The sequence below is a fragment of the Anopheles coustani genome, chromosome 2 (assembly GCF_943734705.1).
Source record: "Anopheles coustani chromosome 2, idAnoCousDA_361_x.2, whole genome shotgun sequence".
NCBI classification, from domain to species: domain Eukaryota; kingdom Metazoa; phylum Arthropoda; class Insecta; order Diptera; family Culicidae; genus Anopheles; species Anopheles coustani.
This window is the reverse complement of record NC_071289.1, coordinates 41,109,742-41,126,727: the sequence shown is the minus strand read 5'-3', so window position 1 is coordinate 41,126,727 and position 16,986 is coordinate 41,109,742. Positions and strand designations below refer to the sequence as shown.

The 16,986-nt window shown below is 41.8% G+C and overlaps 2 protein-coding genes across 2 annotated transcripts; both read right to left on the bottom strand.

The window, feature by feature from the left end:
- Positions 1–416: 416 nt before the first annotated feature.
- LOC131264406 (3'-5' RNA helicase YTHDC2-like) lies at positions 417–3,153 on the bottom strand. The gene is made up of 2 exons (XM_058266710.1): positions 2,460–3,153; positions 417–2,392 (listed from the first exon to the last, which is right to left on the bottom strand). Exons 1-2 carry the CDS (start codon positions 3,151–3,153, stop codon positions 417–419), a joined length of 2,670 nt encoding a protein of 889 aa, XP_058122693.1.
- Positions 3,154–7,883: 4,730 nt separating this feature from the next.
- On the bottom strand, positions 7,884–8,983 carry LOC131264405 (neuroendocrine protein 7B2). Its single transcript, XM_058266709.1, has 3 exons — positions 8,909–8,983; positions 8,220–8,819; positions 7,884–7,955 (listed from the first exon to the last, which is right to left on the bottom strand). The coding sequence occupies exons 1-3, from the start codon at positions 8,981–8,983 to the stop codon at positions 7,884–7,886; spliced, it is 747 nt and encodes a 248-aa protein (XP_058122692.1).
- Positions 8,984–16,986: the final 8,003 nt, after the last annotated feature.

Genomic DNA, 16,986 nt, shown 5'->3' with positions numbered 1-16,986 from the left:
GCTTTATTGTGTTTTATCCAGCTCCCATTTTCCGGAAAAGTATTTTACAAATTTATTTTAACTGACAAAAGATTCAACTAGTTCGCTTTCATATGGTCAGAAACGTTGAGGAACCTATAGATACAATCTAGACGCAGTTCTCCTTTCGCTACCCCTAATGGTGACCGCGGGAAAAAAACTGCTGCACGGGTTAAATTCAGAATACCTAACTGCTAAACGACTTAATTTTTTTAAGACAAAACTGTACTATATAATTATTTTAAGTATTCTTATACTCGCGAAATTACAACCGTAGCGAGAAAAAAAGAGGGAAACCCTGGAGAGGGAGAGCGAAAACTCTCCAGAACGAAATAAAATGATAATAAAGATCTGTAAATTATGGATGACCTACCTAGAGTGCCGAGGATCCTGATTCTTCAATGGTGTCGTGGAGAGGCGGTCCGATTGAACCGCTGGTTCCAGAACTCGCCCATCGGGCAACGGGATCTAATCTTCGGTTTTATTCCAATGCCACCCGGCTGCGTAAAGCATAGGCATTTTTCCTCCTCCTTTAGAATGTTTACCACGTGTTCAAGGACTCGCTTAACGTCCGAGTGCTCAAGTGTGCCCACCGGGTTTAGCACGAAGTCGCGAAACAAACGAGCGATCTGGCACCGTAACCACACGATCGCATGGTAGCATTCGTTTGTCAGCTGGAATATGTATTTTCTACCGATTAGCAGTTCTCGAAAACCGTCGCCCTGCATTGAACCGTCCGTCGGCGACTGAACATATTCGGCCAGAGCTTCCGAACCGTCACCCGCCGTTCGGTGTTCATCGATGTCGCACAGCAGCATAACCATCAAGTCGGTGATGGCGGTGTTTCCGACAGTGTACATCGCCGAATCATAGTTAGTACTACGATATTGATCTTGTATGGCCAGCATGAAGTCTTCCTTGTGATCGTAGATGATCCACTTCGTAGGTAGATCATCCAAGCTGACCACCGACGAGGGATGAGGTCGTAGCGGTACACCGGCCGCTTCACAATGATCCCGAAGCGATCGCTTGCCGAAATCGACCATGGCCAATTTCGGATAGAACGCGGCCGTTAGGCAAGCCTTTACCCGGACCCAGCAGTCAGCGTGTGCGCTCAGTGCGTCGGTGTTGTGCATTCGGCCACACTTCACAAGTTCCAGTGAGCGCAGGACAGCCATCAGCTCGACGCGTAAGTTCACGATGGCATCCATCGCACCCGTCTTCAGTCGGTACTTGGTCACCATCTCCTGATCCTGTTGCTTCATCTTAACGATGCTCCACTGTTGGTACAGCCGCAGCAGTACCAAACAGTCGCTCAATGATCGTTGGCTGAGAGATTGCTTCTTTTTGACCATGTCCACCATGCATTCTTCGTCCGTCGGGTCGAGATACGGTTCACCAACACGCAAGGCGGCCACGATCGTCACCATGGGATCGAGACATTTAAACAACATCGAGTAGAGCAGAGCTTTGCCGAGATGTGGCTCGATTTGGAGCTGAGTCAACAGTGTCCCCAGATTGGTCGGCTGCCGGAGGGGACGTTCGATGGCTCCGATCGTCACCAATAGCTCGACCGATCGGTTCACGTTCGTACACGGTGGAGATGTAAGGGCAGAATCGAAAAATGTCTCGATCGGAGTACCCGACGCTTGGCGAGCGATTAAAACTTGGAGTATCTGCAACGGTTGACCCGCACCGTTGCGGTTGGGCATATCGTTCGCTGGCATAGCGTCGAACTGAGCGCGTGTGTACAGAAAGAAACAACCATTCTTTGCTAGAGACCCCAGAAAGCTAGCCGTGCGTTGGTTGTTGTAGCACGTTCTGTCCAGGTACGCCTCTTTGGTCGTGTACACCCTTTCCGACCGCAGGCCCGTATCAATTACGTAATCAATGTTGTCAAAAGCTGGTAACATCTCGATTAATGGTACTTCCAGCAGGATGACAACGAAACGGGTGGAGGAAGAATGTTGGTGCGTGAAATTAACCTCTTCTTCAGTGAGGAATCGGTGGTACACCATAAAGTCCATCCGTTTTGCCTTAGCGCTGGCACTCTCCCGAAGCAGTTCATAGCACATCAGGACATCGGTGTAATTCGGCAGCGTAACGAGGATTCTGCCAGTCTCTCGCTGGGTCGTGATGTACAACACTATTTCCAGCACAAGCATGTGATCTACTGCGTACGGATCGTGGATTCGGTGATACAGCTGGCAAATTGAGATCCAAGGACTTCGCATGATGCTATCCGAGTATTCAAGCATGAGCTGAGAGCTCTGATCCGTCTTTTTGCACCAATCCAATGCCGTTATGCCCAATTTACCCGTTAGGAAAGGATTGGCACCATACTTAAGCAACGTTTGAACTACGCCGGTAAATCCTGTAAAAAGACCGCAACGTTTGACAATAACGGACTACGTAACAGTTTCTTAGACGAGAACACTTACCTTTAGCAACTGCGATCATGAGTGCCGTCAGTTTGATCTCGCTATGTTGATAGTCCACCAGGTGTTTATGATCCTCAAAAATCTCCAGAACCGCACTGAATTTCTGTGGACTTACCGCATAAAAGCAATCTTCCAGCAACGCATTCAAAGGACCGGTCAGATAGTAACTTCGGTTGCTCTGTCCATGTTGCTTCTGCAGATCTGCGGTCACAATCAACGGATGTTCGGAAAGCATCCTACGTTTCATTTCCAAAATCTCGGCGCGCGTAGAGATATTGATAAGAATTTGATCGAGAAAAACATGTACCACGATGCTCGGCTCTCCATTGGATGGTATCACTTTTGGAACGACGATCTGATCGGAAAGGTTGAAAAACCCCTCCACATCGTCCTTGTTCTCGGCGAGTAGGATCAGCTTCAGTGTCGGATGGAAGCGTTGTTTTTCCTTGAGCAACGAGAGTAGCAAATCAGTTGTTACCGTGCGCCGGTGTACGTTGCCGATAATCAGGTGAGTTAGCTCCGCGAACGACTGAGTATTCGTGTTGGACAAAAACGAGAGCAGCATCGCTTCTACGGTACAGAACACGACGTTTGTGCAATCGCTCATACGGGAATTGGTGCCCAGCTTGTACCCGACGGTATTACCAATCATTTCCTCCCGTTCGGCGGAGACATGCCGTGCCGTTGCAAGCATCTGCACTTCTTCTTGGAAGACGCATATCGCACGACAGTTCTGTGCACGTGTGCTACAATGTTCTAGAATGTACTGCACAAGTTGGCCGCTCTTGCCACATCCCGGCTCTCCGTACACGATGACAAGCTGCGAATCATTTTGCAGCCACCGCTCGAAATCGTGGCGACACTGAGCTACCGGGAGCGACGCGCTTCGATCGCTTCTATCCCGCACAAGCGGTAAAGGAATGTACGCTTGATTTGTCGCGAATCGCACTTTCTGCAATATTTCCAGAATGCCACTATCGAAAGTGTGTTTCTTTATCGACGTTCTTGCTGCAGGAAGAATCTGCTCAGCGATTTTGCGTGTCAATCGAAGGAACTGTTCCGTTCGGATCATGAATGTAGGTCTTCCAACATTATCAATCCGAATGATGTACACATGATCTGCAAGACGTATGTTGAGACATTTCAGTTAGAAACTAAACTGATCCCATGCTGGTGAATATTTACCATCGTCATCGTTGGATATCACACGAAAGCTGGAAAACTTCGGTTCGGACGTAAGCAAACCGCGCAACGCGAAAATCGTTAACTGATCGCTTTTCTTCGGAATCTTACACACCAAAACATACTCAAGCTCACATAGCGATGCCAAGATGTGCCTGAACACTTTAATGTGGGTTGAATTCATAATTATCACTTTGGAAAAAACAGAACTACTTCAGGACGCTAACCCAAGCTAAAAGAACGTTAGGTTCGGTATCGCGGGAAATGTGTTTCCATCTCTAGAAAGGGTGGGGGCAATTAACGTTTACAACAGATAGTCGGGCTAATAAGTGTATCGTTAACCACCCACCACATGCTACCGTTGCGTGGGAAAAGAGGCAGGTCAGTATTCAACCTAATAGTGTATACACAGACTGAGTAACCTGCGTAACGCTATGCAATCGAATTGGCCGTTGCTTTCTTGGACAATCTTAAACCTAGTAATTATTTATTAATCATATTGAAAGATAATAATATTGTATGTGAAATCTAATTATATTGAAACAGAATAGAAGAAAAACACTATTATTGAACTATTCTAAAGAAGAAACATGTGCTGTAATGATGCATAAATACGACACTGAAGGTTTACGATATATTTCTATTTAGATTTTTTTTGTGTTTTAGTTATTTTTTATATTTTGTGTTGCTCTTCAACAAACTTCTTTTCACGTTATCTTTTTCTGCTCCTTCCCACAATTGTAGTACTGGTTGTCGGTCAGTTTGAATTTGCTGCTCTAAATGAGTAAGTTTTTTACTATGTATTGCAGTAAATAGCTGTAGAGGCTGTCTTTTGTCTGCCATCCATGAAGTTTTGGCTATTGCTGTGGTATGAAATGTTTGTTCTTACGTTTGGAATTGGTTTAGTTTAGTAATATAAACACATGTTTTACTAGCTGTGAGCAGTTGTCACTGTTACTTGCGATAAAAAAAACATAAAGAAACTAACTGTTCCACCAGTGAAAGACGGTCAAGTTATAAAATGGGGTTTAGGGTTAGCTGCCATTGTACTTTGTTTTATAAACGACCATATCTTAAGTAGAAGCATTTTTCTTGAACTGGCATTCCGTTGAAAAGAAAAAATAAGTTACTTCCCCATCCAGCATCGTATGCATGTTTTGTCCTAAAAGTGTAGTGCAGAGGTTTAGTGTCACTACCAGCCGACCGATTAATATTGTTTGTAAAAAAGAAATACAGAAACTTTGTAAAAAAGAAATAATCTTATTTTGAGAAAATGTTTTAGTGTGCCTTTTCCATTCGGCTTGCTGTTGTAAGAAGATTTAGCGCTGTTATGTACGTCCGTTAGTATATAAGCTTCCATTTCCTAACAGAAGTGCGGAATTTACCATGAATATTATTGTGAAATGTTAGTTTGTTAAACTATTTGTCCGTATTTCTTTTAATCATTTAAAGATATTGTCATATTTATTAAAATAATCGAAGTACTTAAGAAATGTTGTTTTTCGATTTTTTTTGATCTCGTTACACGTTCCATTACTTTTGCCTTTTTACTATGTATACATATATTGTGAAGTGTGTGTGTGTGTGTGTGTATATAGATATATTTTTAATTCATAGATATATAAATATAAAAGTAGATAATGTATTTGTATATATATTTATACTATTCTCTCTATTCCTTTGCTGCTGTTCAACAAATGATTCGGATAGCATAAAGCTAATATACGCCATTGTTTGCAAAGTTTTCCTACTGTCCGCCTATATATTTGCATTTCGTATCACTTAAAAATAGTTGCTGGTGTGTTTGGGAATTGTTGTGTTGCTTTCAGCTTATTATTTGAGTTTAATCTCCATTCCTTTGCCTTAACATTAATTTTTGCATTGTTTTTCTTATGACAAGATTTTGTTATTTTTGTGTGTGTGTCTTGTGTATTTCTCTCTTGTGTAGACTGTGCTTGTGTCATGTGCCATTTTAGCTTGGTGATTGATCATGTGTGCATTAGCATTACTTTGCATGGTTGACTGTGGTGTTCATTTTGTAGAACTTTTCCGAAGATACCCGAAATAGTCAGGAAAAATGTTCCCGGAGAAATTACAATGCGTATTTTGATGGATTCTAGCGTGATTGCAATTTTACCAATGGAGCACATTTCGACTTGATCGATGTTGAGATCGATTCGAAAGCGTCTTGAAAGCGTCCGGTTTTGATGGTCAAACCAACGAAATGCATACAACAGTCAACCTAGCGATGATGATATTTGCAATGCATTATGCTTGATCGGTAATAATTCAACATCCATCACTGCGATGCTCTTGGCTAGCAAACACAGTTGAAGGCATTGCTGTTAGGGTGCCTGTTGCATGGTTGTTACTTGCTGTATGTTGATTCGAAGAAGTTATAGTCAAATTTCTAGTCGATATTTGTGAACTTTAGTGTTCACATACTATCTTTGTTATTTTTTTATTTCGCACAAGTTGCCTCATCGAAGGACTTGTGGTGTAATTTTCTCGTTCCTTGACCGTAGAATGGTGTTCAACAGAATAAGATCTCAAGTGTCTGTTCTATGGTGTAAGTATATCAAAGCTGCCCATATTACGTGCTTTCCATCTTCATGTGCTGTTATTGTGATTTTTTTCACACAAACGGTTCCCTACTGCTGTCCAAATAGTCCAGCAGGTAAAGATAGAAGAGATTGTGTTTGATTCTACTTCTAAAACATAATACTGATCTTTTGATTCCGATGAAAAATCTGTTCTGTACTGAACTCGTTCAATTACTTTTACTTTTGTTAGACAGATTCTATAATGAAAATTTAAACGTGCAATGTTTATAAGCTACTAGTTTTCCGATTGCAAAAGAATGTTCGCATTTGTTGATAGTTTTATTTCTGTTTGCACGGGATCTCACAAAGGTACATCTCAAAGATGGTGTCTCTCCGAGCCTCGCGGCCACACGGTAGCCAATGATGTTGCTTTGGCATCACGCCCACGGGAGGAACGTAACCGAACCCGGGTCTTAGTGGGTAGTCAGATGTTATTCGTAGCCAAACTATAAAGGCTTGGAAAACATCGTTCTTTGAGAAGATTACCCGCATGAATTTGATTTCCCGTCTAGAACAACGAAGAGGGTAATGTAGTGATTTGAAATATTTTTAAATTATAAGAGTATTTCACACACTTGGCGTGTATGATTTTTGCAGTGCAAGCTACCGATCAGCAAAAACGTTTGTATGATCCGAATGGCTTCAAATGATTTACCATGTAGTTCAACGAAAAATTGGTGTCAAATGAAAGTTAGCTTTCGCAGGTCACGCAGGTTAAAAGGTTGACTGTTAAAATTGACGCTGCTTGTACAATAGACATAACGCTTTTTTAATTTCAAAAAGGGTGAAGCGATTTCAACCATCCTTTTAGCTCATTCGTTATAATGCTATATTTCTCTAACGATAAGGAAAGAGGGTCAATATTTCAACTTTGAAAAATAAGACTTGGTAGCTGGGTTCTGATATTCTATTAGTAAGCAATATGATAACGGTTATGCTTGGTTTAAAGGTATACATCTTGATGTGGCCCTGGTGGGGTTCACCTGTTAATCACACCGTTTATAGTGGCAATATGGAACTGTCGTCTCCATTAAACTCCATGTTACTTGCATCTGCTGTTAAACATTCCATCGCGAAACATTTGAGAAAATAATAAAAGAATTATACCATATTACTGATATCGTACCGTTGGGGTAAGCTGACTTCAGAGAGTGTGGATCACACCGACAAAACATTTACATTTTTAACCTTACGGTTTATCAAAGGGTTGGTTTACATACATTTTTAAGCGGTAACATTTATCCTTCCTCTGGCTTTGGTTTGTGCAACTTGTGATCGCCCGCTGCTGCCGTGACGGAACACTTGAGTACTGATTGCGTTTGTTGCGATTTTGCCGTGTTTCTAGGTGCTTCTTAATGTAACATAAAACATTTGAAATTTCGACCGCGGTTGCCGGTGGTGGCTTTTTTTCCGCAGATACCTTATTGGCTAAAAGGGGGAGGTGAAAGGATGATTAGAAGTTTTCCATTGCCGTCGTCCATTGGTTATTGGTTAGTTATAATTCTGTTTCTGCATAAGCATCGAAGTAATTGGTGCGAGAGTGGCATGTTTTAGATGTTGGCTTTCTGGGTTAGCTTCCTTAGCGTTCGGTCGGTCATCGTGATATGGTTTTTCCTGCCATGCCAGTATCCTTAGGCGCTTAGGCATTTACGTTGAAGCCCTTTTTGGCGGCGACGGGCAATTTTTCACCTTGCAAGAATGGGTTGTAGCTCTGCAATGGAATGAGAAACGTTTAGATTCTTGCCAAATATGTCATGATAACTGATTTTATCTATCGCACAAAAAAATAGTGTTTTTGCTTAAATGAGTGTAGGAATGTTCTCAAATTAAACGAATGAAATGATCTTAGTGTTTAGAACTATCCTGCAAAAGGTTCAAAGAAATTGGAACACAAGGAGATAATTCAGTTATGCTTGAAAGCTCAAACGAGTTGCGAAAACCTAAGACGTTTCGTTGTAAGACTGTTTAAGTTTACCTTCTTAACGTGGAACTTTTTGGCAACCAGATTTTTGTGTTCCTGGGTGTGGAACTGGCGCGCGATGAAGCTCTCCAGTTCCGAGTCCATCTGCGGGTTGCCCTCGTTCGGCGAAGCCACCGGGCAGTTGAACATATGCTCCGCGTCGCACATACAGTCCTGGGCCGCCTGGTACTCGCGGCTGAATGCGGCCGTATTCTCAAAGTCCATCGTGCAGCCCTGATCCTCGGTGTACCCGACCGGGCACGGATTGGGTGGATTGCAGTACGCCGGCAGGCTGGCATCGGTCTTCACCTGTGGCTTCGGCCGGTTCGGACCCTCGCCTGCCCCACCTGACACATACTGGTGTCCCCAGAGCGTGCTATGCTGCAGGTACTCCTGGTCGCGCGGCGATGGATTCGGGTTCGAGCCCTCCAGCAGCGAGTCGTAGTCGAGCGGCTCGGCCTCCAGGTCCTTGGTGACGCGGGCCATCAGTGCCAGGCGGCTGGCGGGCAGCTCATCCATCGAAGCCGGATCGATGTAGGAGTCGGCCGCCTCCGCCAAGTCTTTGCCCATCCGATCGACCAGCTCGCGCAGCAACATGTCCGACAGAAACTGGTCCTGGAAAGAGGTAAGTAGACATGAGTATTAGACCACCAGGAAATAAAAACACTCCAGGACCTAACTCAAACCACCCTGCATGTCCTTACCTTCATGCCCGCCGATAGGTACGCTAACGCCGGGTTAGCCACCATCAGCGAGGCCAAAACGAAAAAGAAGTACATGCCGTGTGCGTGCTCCGTTGCAAGCACGTAGAAAAGTTCCTGCAAAAAGGCGCCAGCAACGAGGACCGAAAAAGAAAAGGGAAAAAATGTCAAATCAATTCGGGTAAACTGGGATTTTCCAACGGTTCACACGCCGGTACGACACGAAAAAGCTTTTGCGTCTGATTGTCCCTCCTGCAGCGTTATCCAGTACCGCTTGAAGCCTGTGTGTGCCCTTGCCCGGGCCCCATTATTCATCGCTGTCGGCGTAGGCTGAATCGGGTGATTTATCACCGGGTGCCCAATTAGGCGACACCTAAAGCGTCGTCAGATTTTAGGGAACCACACGTCGTTACATTCGTACCATAAAGTGTTTTCATAACCGCGAGGGCTGACACGAGAAGTAGGTTATCTATTCAACATAGGAAAACACCCGGGCGACACCAATTCCACTAGTGACACTTGACATTTGCCATGTAGCCACCTACGTCATGTGGGAGGAGCAGCACCAATGGAAGACCGACTGGCGACATGATGCTTTGCGTGAGAGTGGTTGGCTTTTCTTGTGTAGTGCTTCCCAATAGAAGTCTCCGCAAGTTCTATTACCTTTATTGTGTTTTCTTGAGGGATGTTGTGTTTCGGAGCGGTTACATGCGCAGTTTGCGACACGTTTGACCTAATAAAAATATCCTTAGTTGATACCTCCTGGCATTCAACTTATTTGGAGATTTTTGTAGAACAAGAATTCTGGCTTCAAGGGGTCGATTTCTTGACCACTTGTTGCGAGACGATGAAGCCAATTTCTGGAAACGGAACAGCTGATTTCTTCCGAATTTACGTGATTATTTCTTCTCCCATGCAGGAGGTGCACTCAGTGCAACCGGAAACACATGCGAGTGAAGGAATGCGTCATCGATCCGAACATCCAGTGCCGAGATACACGATGACGTCAACAGCTGGTTGCTCTTTGTAACGCGAAGAGATGAATTTTTCCTAGTAGGTTGTCACCCAAGGAGGAGCACCACGACAATCATCAAAATATTAAGCTATTTATGTATACTTGCTTGCTTAGTTGGCCAACTCTCCACACACATCACATACGTAAAACATTTTTCCAGCAGCATTATTTCTCATTTTTGTTAATTGAGAAAGTTGTTTACAAAATGATGCTTTTTGTAATCATTATTCGCTAGACCTCTTCCTTGGTGCTTCCAAACCAGATCAACAAATCGATAGATAAAAGCACAAACACAAGTTTAACCAGGTCGACAAGCAGCCTTCAAAAGCAGCAATTAATTAATTATTGTTGTTCCTTATTTCTTATCTTACTTGTGGGGCGCAGTTGAGAATACTTTTTCATAAAAATGAAAACCCAACCAACTTTACCGTATCCAGTCGTACACAAGTGCTACGTGTTTAACTGTTTATTGTTTTAAAAAACTGAATTGTATTCGTTGAATGAAAATTCTCGCGCCAGGTGATATCGAATTGTTAAAAATAGGAAAAATGGCGCGACAGCAGCAATACGATGTCGGTGTTTGTTGCTTAAAAACAAAAAATACTTAAATATTTCACACCTACACCTCAACAGTTTTCCGAAAACACACCACCACCACTACGTACGCGATTGTCAAAGAAATATAGACAGTGACGAATGACGATGTCGACATTTTCCTTTTTCTATTTTTTGTTAGCACACACAAACTGCCACCACAAGGTCTGCCTGCGAGAGCAAACCTTTAAAGCAAGCTGGGAAAAACCCACCTACCAACCTTTCACAGCTCGGCTACACTATTTTGATGTTGCGTTTTTCACTCGACGACGGATTGGAGAAAACTGATTCGACCGATTCGCGAACCGTTCGGGACAGGCGAAAAAGCTTTCCACCACACGCTACGGAAAAGCTGCCACAGGTTTCCACCGTCTCCATTGGTTTGCCCTCAATCGGGACGAGGGACATATGAAACCTTCTCTTTTTCTCTAGTTAATTTTAAGGCAAGTTACCATTTATTAAACGTACCGCTAGCAGAGTATGCCTTCTCTTCCTTGCACATCGGCGTCCCTTTCAGGCTCACCAACACTTGCACAGGTAATTGACTGCGCAGGCGCTTCCATAGATCGAACTGCTGCGGGAAATTGCTACCAACATCACCGATGCAAGGGCACGGTGGCTAGACGGAACGGGAAATGGATACATTTACCAGCTGGAGCAGTTGATCACGGTGTTTTCCCCACTGTTGACATTATTGTTAGCATTGTTCATTCCGGCCACAACATGTGCCACTCGAAGCTCGTTGTGTTCTATACTGTTTAATTTAGTTTCCTGCTGAAGATTCCAAGAAAATTACATAGAAATGTGTATGTAATGTTATAGATTTACAAGTGAATCCCTTATTCCTGCCAAGAGCCTCCAAATTAAATATGTTTCAATACTAATATTAGTAACCCATTATATGATCAATTTATATTTATTTTACCTAAATTAGTTCGATTTTTACTCAATCATAGTTTTAAAAAGGTTTATATTTTCAATTACAAACCGTTACAACTGCTTATAGATGGAATTAAAATTCACAAGTTCATTAAGAAGATAGGTGAAACACTGAAAAATTTATAATACTATTTTCATTCTCATCATTTTGACTGAAACATCACCCTTTTGTAACCTGATGCTCCACTAGGAAATACACCATATGGTTTGCCCATCCGCAACCGTATTTTTACTCTTCGGGCGATATGAATAATGCTGCAAATTGAAGCATATCTCCCTCGGTAGCCAGCATATGCCGGTGCTATCATGCGAAGCAAATTGAAATGAATTTTCATAAAGTGGTTTTCAATCACCGTATCCATCTTAACTATTTTTGTACCAAAAACAGGATTGTGTTTACATCCTTCAACGAAATTATCTCCATTTTCAACTGGGTGCGATCCGGTTGAGGGTGGAAAACTATTCCATCCGCACACCAACAACTCCAACACCAAGTGCACTGCGGCGATAAAAAAAGCGATTCGTGCCGTTTGGCTTATCCAAACAGAGAGCAATGGAATTTATTATTTCCGCAACGCTGGCATGCACACATGGTACAGTTGCACATGACGGAGAAAACTTTTGATTGCATTTTCCCGTGGAGCTTTTGCTTTTGTTTGAAAAAGATTTTATAACATGAAGTATGTGAACAGTTTTGAAGTAAAATGGATATTGGTTCTGTATTAACATTTTTTGTTCTTTGAGGAAATACAAAAATGTAAAGCTGTTTTAGGGATAGGAAACAACGATGAAAATAGCGCAGCATTAAAAATAAAACTTACAAATAGCAGACAGGCTCGCTTTCACGCAAACCTTCCTTGCTTGAGGTTATAAATCCTTGACACTTTGCCTAAACCACAAGACGCCACAGGCAACCGACAGGGCGGAGGTAGTTTTACGCAGGAAATTAAATACTGGTTGAATATGAACCTCGTTTCCAACAACTTCATCACAGGAAAATTCGAATGAACTCCCCTCTTCCCTCACCCTACCGTTCAATCCCATTCCCATCTTCCGTCTTATAATGGATTGATTTTCATCCTTCTTCAACGCATCGGGAAAAGTTTTATCTTCAAACTAGCCTCGATAAGCCTTGCTTCGTGAATTCGGCTCGACTAGGACGTCTTTTCCACGACATTGGCGAGAAAATAGATCACCGTGCTCGTTCATACCCCAGCGGTCGTAAACTGCGCCAACCCTTGGCGATGTCTGAGAAAAATGGGCAGCTGTGACCGACACCCTCTGGACACCTCCCTCAAGTCCTTCACTAAGACGGCGCTTGGGTTGACATTTCGGCGAAATCCGAATTCATTGATAACTTCAGCGAACGTCGGTGCGGTCCCCTTGGTTTTCCAGCATTCACTGAGATGGAAAATCCTTTCGGTAAACGTTACTACGATGGCCGGAGGCTGCCATCGACTTTTTCCAAGAACTATGTGCTGCTCAATCGTGGTAGTCAATGTCGTAGCCATTTGCCATCGAATGGAACAAGCAAAGGAAGACGAACAGCGGGAGAGGGAGAAGGAGGGTAAGCTGGAAGAAGGGCACAAAACTAAATTATCGAACTTTCCGATAACATGATTTTTTTCTTCCTTTTTTTCTACTCGTTGAATAACACGTCGCCAAAAGTGTTTTTTCGCGTGGAAGGAAGCATGTAAAAAGCATCTAATGTGAGGAGGGTTTGCTTTCTGCTTCAAGAAACAACCAAGCTGTCGTTTCACATTGACTTCGATGCCTACACCCACACTTAGGGATGAGTATCGCGAATCACTTTCATTCATCTTTTTACCCGACGCCACAACTCCACAGCCTAAGTACCGATAGACAAGGTGGTTTCACCTGTTACCAGTGGCTCGAATTTCCTTGGCTTGCTTCTGGTTTTTATCTAATCACACGATGATACAAGAGTACGTCATTTAGTGATATGGCAAAGTATTGCGGAATAAACAAGTAGCATCAGCACCAACAATACAAAATAGCAACAGCTTGATTGTGGCATCTGGAAAGTCAGCTGAAATGTTGTGTCGTGTCAGGTATGTTCCCAGGATTGTTTCTCCTTTTTTCCGGACTCTGGACATGAGATAGTACTTTTCCATTGATGGAATGATTTAGCAGGAAAACGCAGCTCTCAGGGATAAGCTCCCGATGCGTGGGAGTAAAGCACATGCAAACCCATGGTAGTAATGAAATGAAAAATAGCTCTCCTTTGTAACATCGCCAAAGAGCGCAACAACCATCGAGACCCAAGTCGCTCCTGCTACGATTCCTAACGCGTTAAAAATAAACCCGAAAACGTGGCGCAACGTGCGAGAGATAGAGGCCGGAAAAGTTCCCGATGTAACACGCTGTCAAAGAAAGAGTAATTTCGTCGGGCGCCGGTGATATAAGAAAATTTATGGTGACTGTAATTTACGACCACTGTCAGGGGTTTCCGTGAAATAACTGATGAAAGAAAAACGGAAGTTAATGACAGGGCACCGGTGGGCGGCGCCGGGGGAACGGAAGGTCAGAATTGGCCATCGTTATAGCCACTGGAAGCCACCGGTGCAGCGTTCACTCATCCCCCCTTTGTACAGATACTGGATGTTTCAAAATGGCTGAATTATTTAGCCAAAAATTAGTTTTACGATGAACGAAAAAGTGTACAGCATAGAAACATGTCTTGCTTACAAGGACTTCAAGTCACGATTTCACGAGTCATCAGTTTTGGTTGCCTTTCATCAGCATCCAGTAGGCACATACATTAAACCACACATACACAATCACTTTTGCACTGTTTGCATATGTGCGGTGGAAAGACGTGTGGTGCTTGTGTGTGCATAGCGGACGATTGTGTTGAATGATTGAAAAAGCTAGCGCAAATTTTATGAATGAAAAGCTTCGCATCGCCAATCGGGACAGGCGCAGTAACGCTTTTTTCCCGAAAAATATTGTCCAGAGACATCGATCGGAAACGAATGAAACTACTAGAGCTTTTCAGGGTTTTTCGTTTGATTTTACCCAGGCAACTAAAAGGGCCCCGATTAGCTTACGACTGATTGCGTTTTAGTTCAGTCCAGTAGTAGTAAACCCATAAACTATTGTTGATTTTTTTTTATCACAGTTTCGAACAATTTTCAGATCAAATTTTCATAAACAAAGTTTTGCTTTGCAATTCTAAAACGTATTATGAGTTTTAGATAAATTCAAACAATTACTTTTACTCAAACAACAACTTCGGTCTTGACAATGAACAGCAAATTCACATACATTAAAGCTTTTGTTTGGCTTTTCACTTTTAAATTGTTCTATTATTGTAGTCATAGTTTGATATGTATTTCAGGTCCTAAACGCTCTCGAGTGACCTATAAACAATATTTAAAGACGTTCTACTACTTTCATACATTTACTTTCTAATTAGAAATTAAATTAATTGTGGTGTTTTGTTCTTTTGTCCATTTTATTAATTTTATAGAATTAGGCCAAAACGGACTAGTTTTGCTTGTATATATGGCCACTCAAAATAGTTCTTTGGAATGGGATCTGGTGAACTGGAAGATTAGTCTTTGTGGATAAAAAAGTTAGTTTAATTAGCCCGTTATCAGTTATAGAAATTAGCTGTTTTAAAATGAAAAACCTTATCAGCTTTTTCCTTTATTTATTATATGTTTGTCTTTACAACATGCTTCAAAAATACTCATTCTATAATGTAGAGCGATGACCCTGCCGAGTCTGAATAGAAACAAGTATATTATTTTTCAATATGCCCTATTAACCATGGCTGGGTTTTGGAACTATGGTATCTTTCAATTGATATCCTTAATATCTCTGAACCTAGAAGACCACAATATAATTTCAATAGCATGGATTTTCAAGTATTATATCTACAATGTTCTCTCTCTCTGTAAAAATCTCCAGTTTCCCCACACATAGCTACACATGTTCACACTCTTCGACTAGACTTTAAAAAAGGCTAACTCCCCACGATCAAAGAAAATTCTTGAGAGCACTGACCCAGAGGCGGATTAAGCGTTCTAGGGGCCCCATGAAACTATAAGTTGAATGCTTCAAAAACATGCTTTACATTCACCATTCAATTTTGAATTTCAAGATTTATAATATTTCAAATTAGATTAAACCACACATTTTGTAATAATGATCGAGTTTATAATCATATATAATTACCTCAATATTAGTTAATTGAAAAGTTTTCCTTGCCAATACCTGATATGCAAAGCCCTATTTCATGGGAAACTATCGAAAAATTTCCAAGATAATTATTTTCTACGAACCAAACTGACAAGTAGGGTAAGTGCTCCTATAGTGGTGCTAGTACCAATAGTGGTTGTAGTGGAACAAAATTCCAGCTCTACGACGAAATAAATATAATGGAGATATTTGTTCTTCTATGAAATGTTCTTTGATCTTCTGCGAAGTGTTTAAACGATAAACCTTACCATTCCGTAATAAATTAAGGCACCAAAATTAATATTTTCCAAACAGGTTGTTAAGAGTTTATCAGGTATGCCATGATTTCTTTAAGACTTTAAACCGCTGGATTTCTTAAGAGTTTATCAGGTATGCCATGATTTCTTTAAGACTTTAAATCGCTGCAAAATGTATTGGTTTATTATTCCCAAGTACTACCACCACTATAGGAATACGATACCACAACTATGGGAACCATACCACCATTATAGGAGCAACCAACTCGGAATAAATATACGCCTTTTTTCGTCCATTTTTATTGTTTTACGGTGAAAATAGATGGTTTCCAGAAGAAAAGTCGTGTTTCGATCATAATTGGTACAAATATGTAAAATATTGTGTTCTTAACACTTATAAATTATATCATATTGTTAGTTACATTTTTTTATATCAATTTTATTTTTAACTTTTTTGCGACTTAAATATATTAACTGATATGACTAATATTATTACGAACTGTGCAGGACATTACTTTTGCTAATCTATGTAGATTGTCCTTAAACTATTCTGAGAAAGTTACACTTCTTTAATCAAATTTTTCACTGATCTCTTTTAATTACGTTAGTGCAATAATCTCATTTTGTTTTTGTGGGCCAAAACGACGGGGCCCTCCAAAGCTCGGGGCCTCAAGCAGCTATTTAGTTTGCTGACGCTATGATCCGTCTCTGCACTGACCGGACCATAAATGATTCAGAACTTGATGTAAAATGGGCTAAACAAATTCAATAACACATTGATGAGTCACCTGTGGCCCTCAAGATAGGCGATATCAATAGGCGCCATTATGAGCCACTATGTCAAATTCTGGAATCATGTAATCTTTTCGTCGATCGTTTAAGTTTTAGTTCCAGCTGATGTAGTCAAGTTGGCTCCAGCCAATATAAATGTGTTATTTAGGCCAGGCCTGGCTTACCATCAACGATACTGAAAAACCTCAGCGACTCTTTTGCACTTCTACTGTGCAAGATAATTTCAATGGCGCTTAAACAAAGCACGTTTTCTTTTCCCTATTCACAAGAAAGGTCAC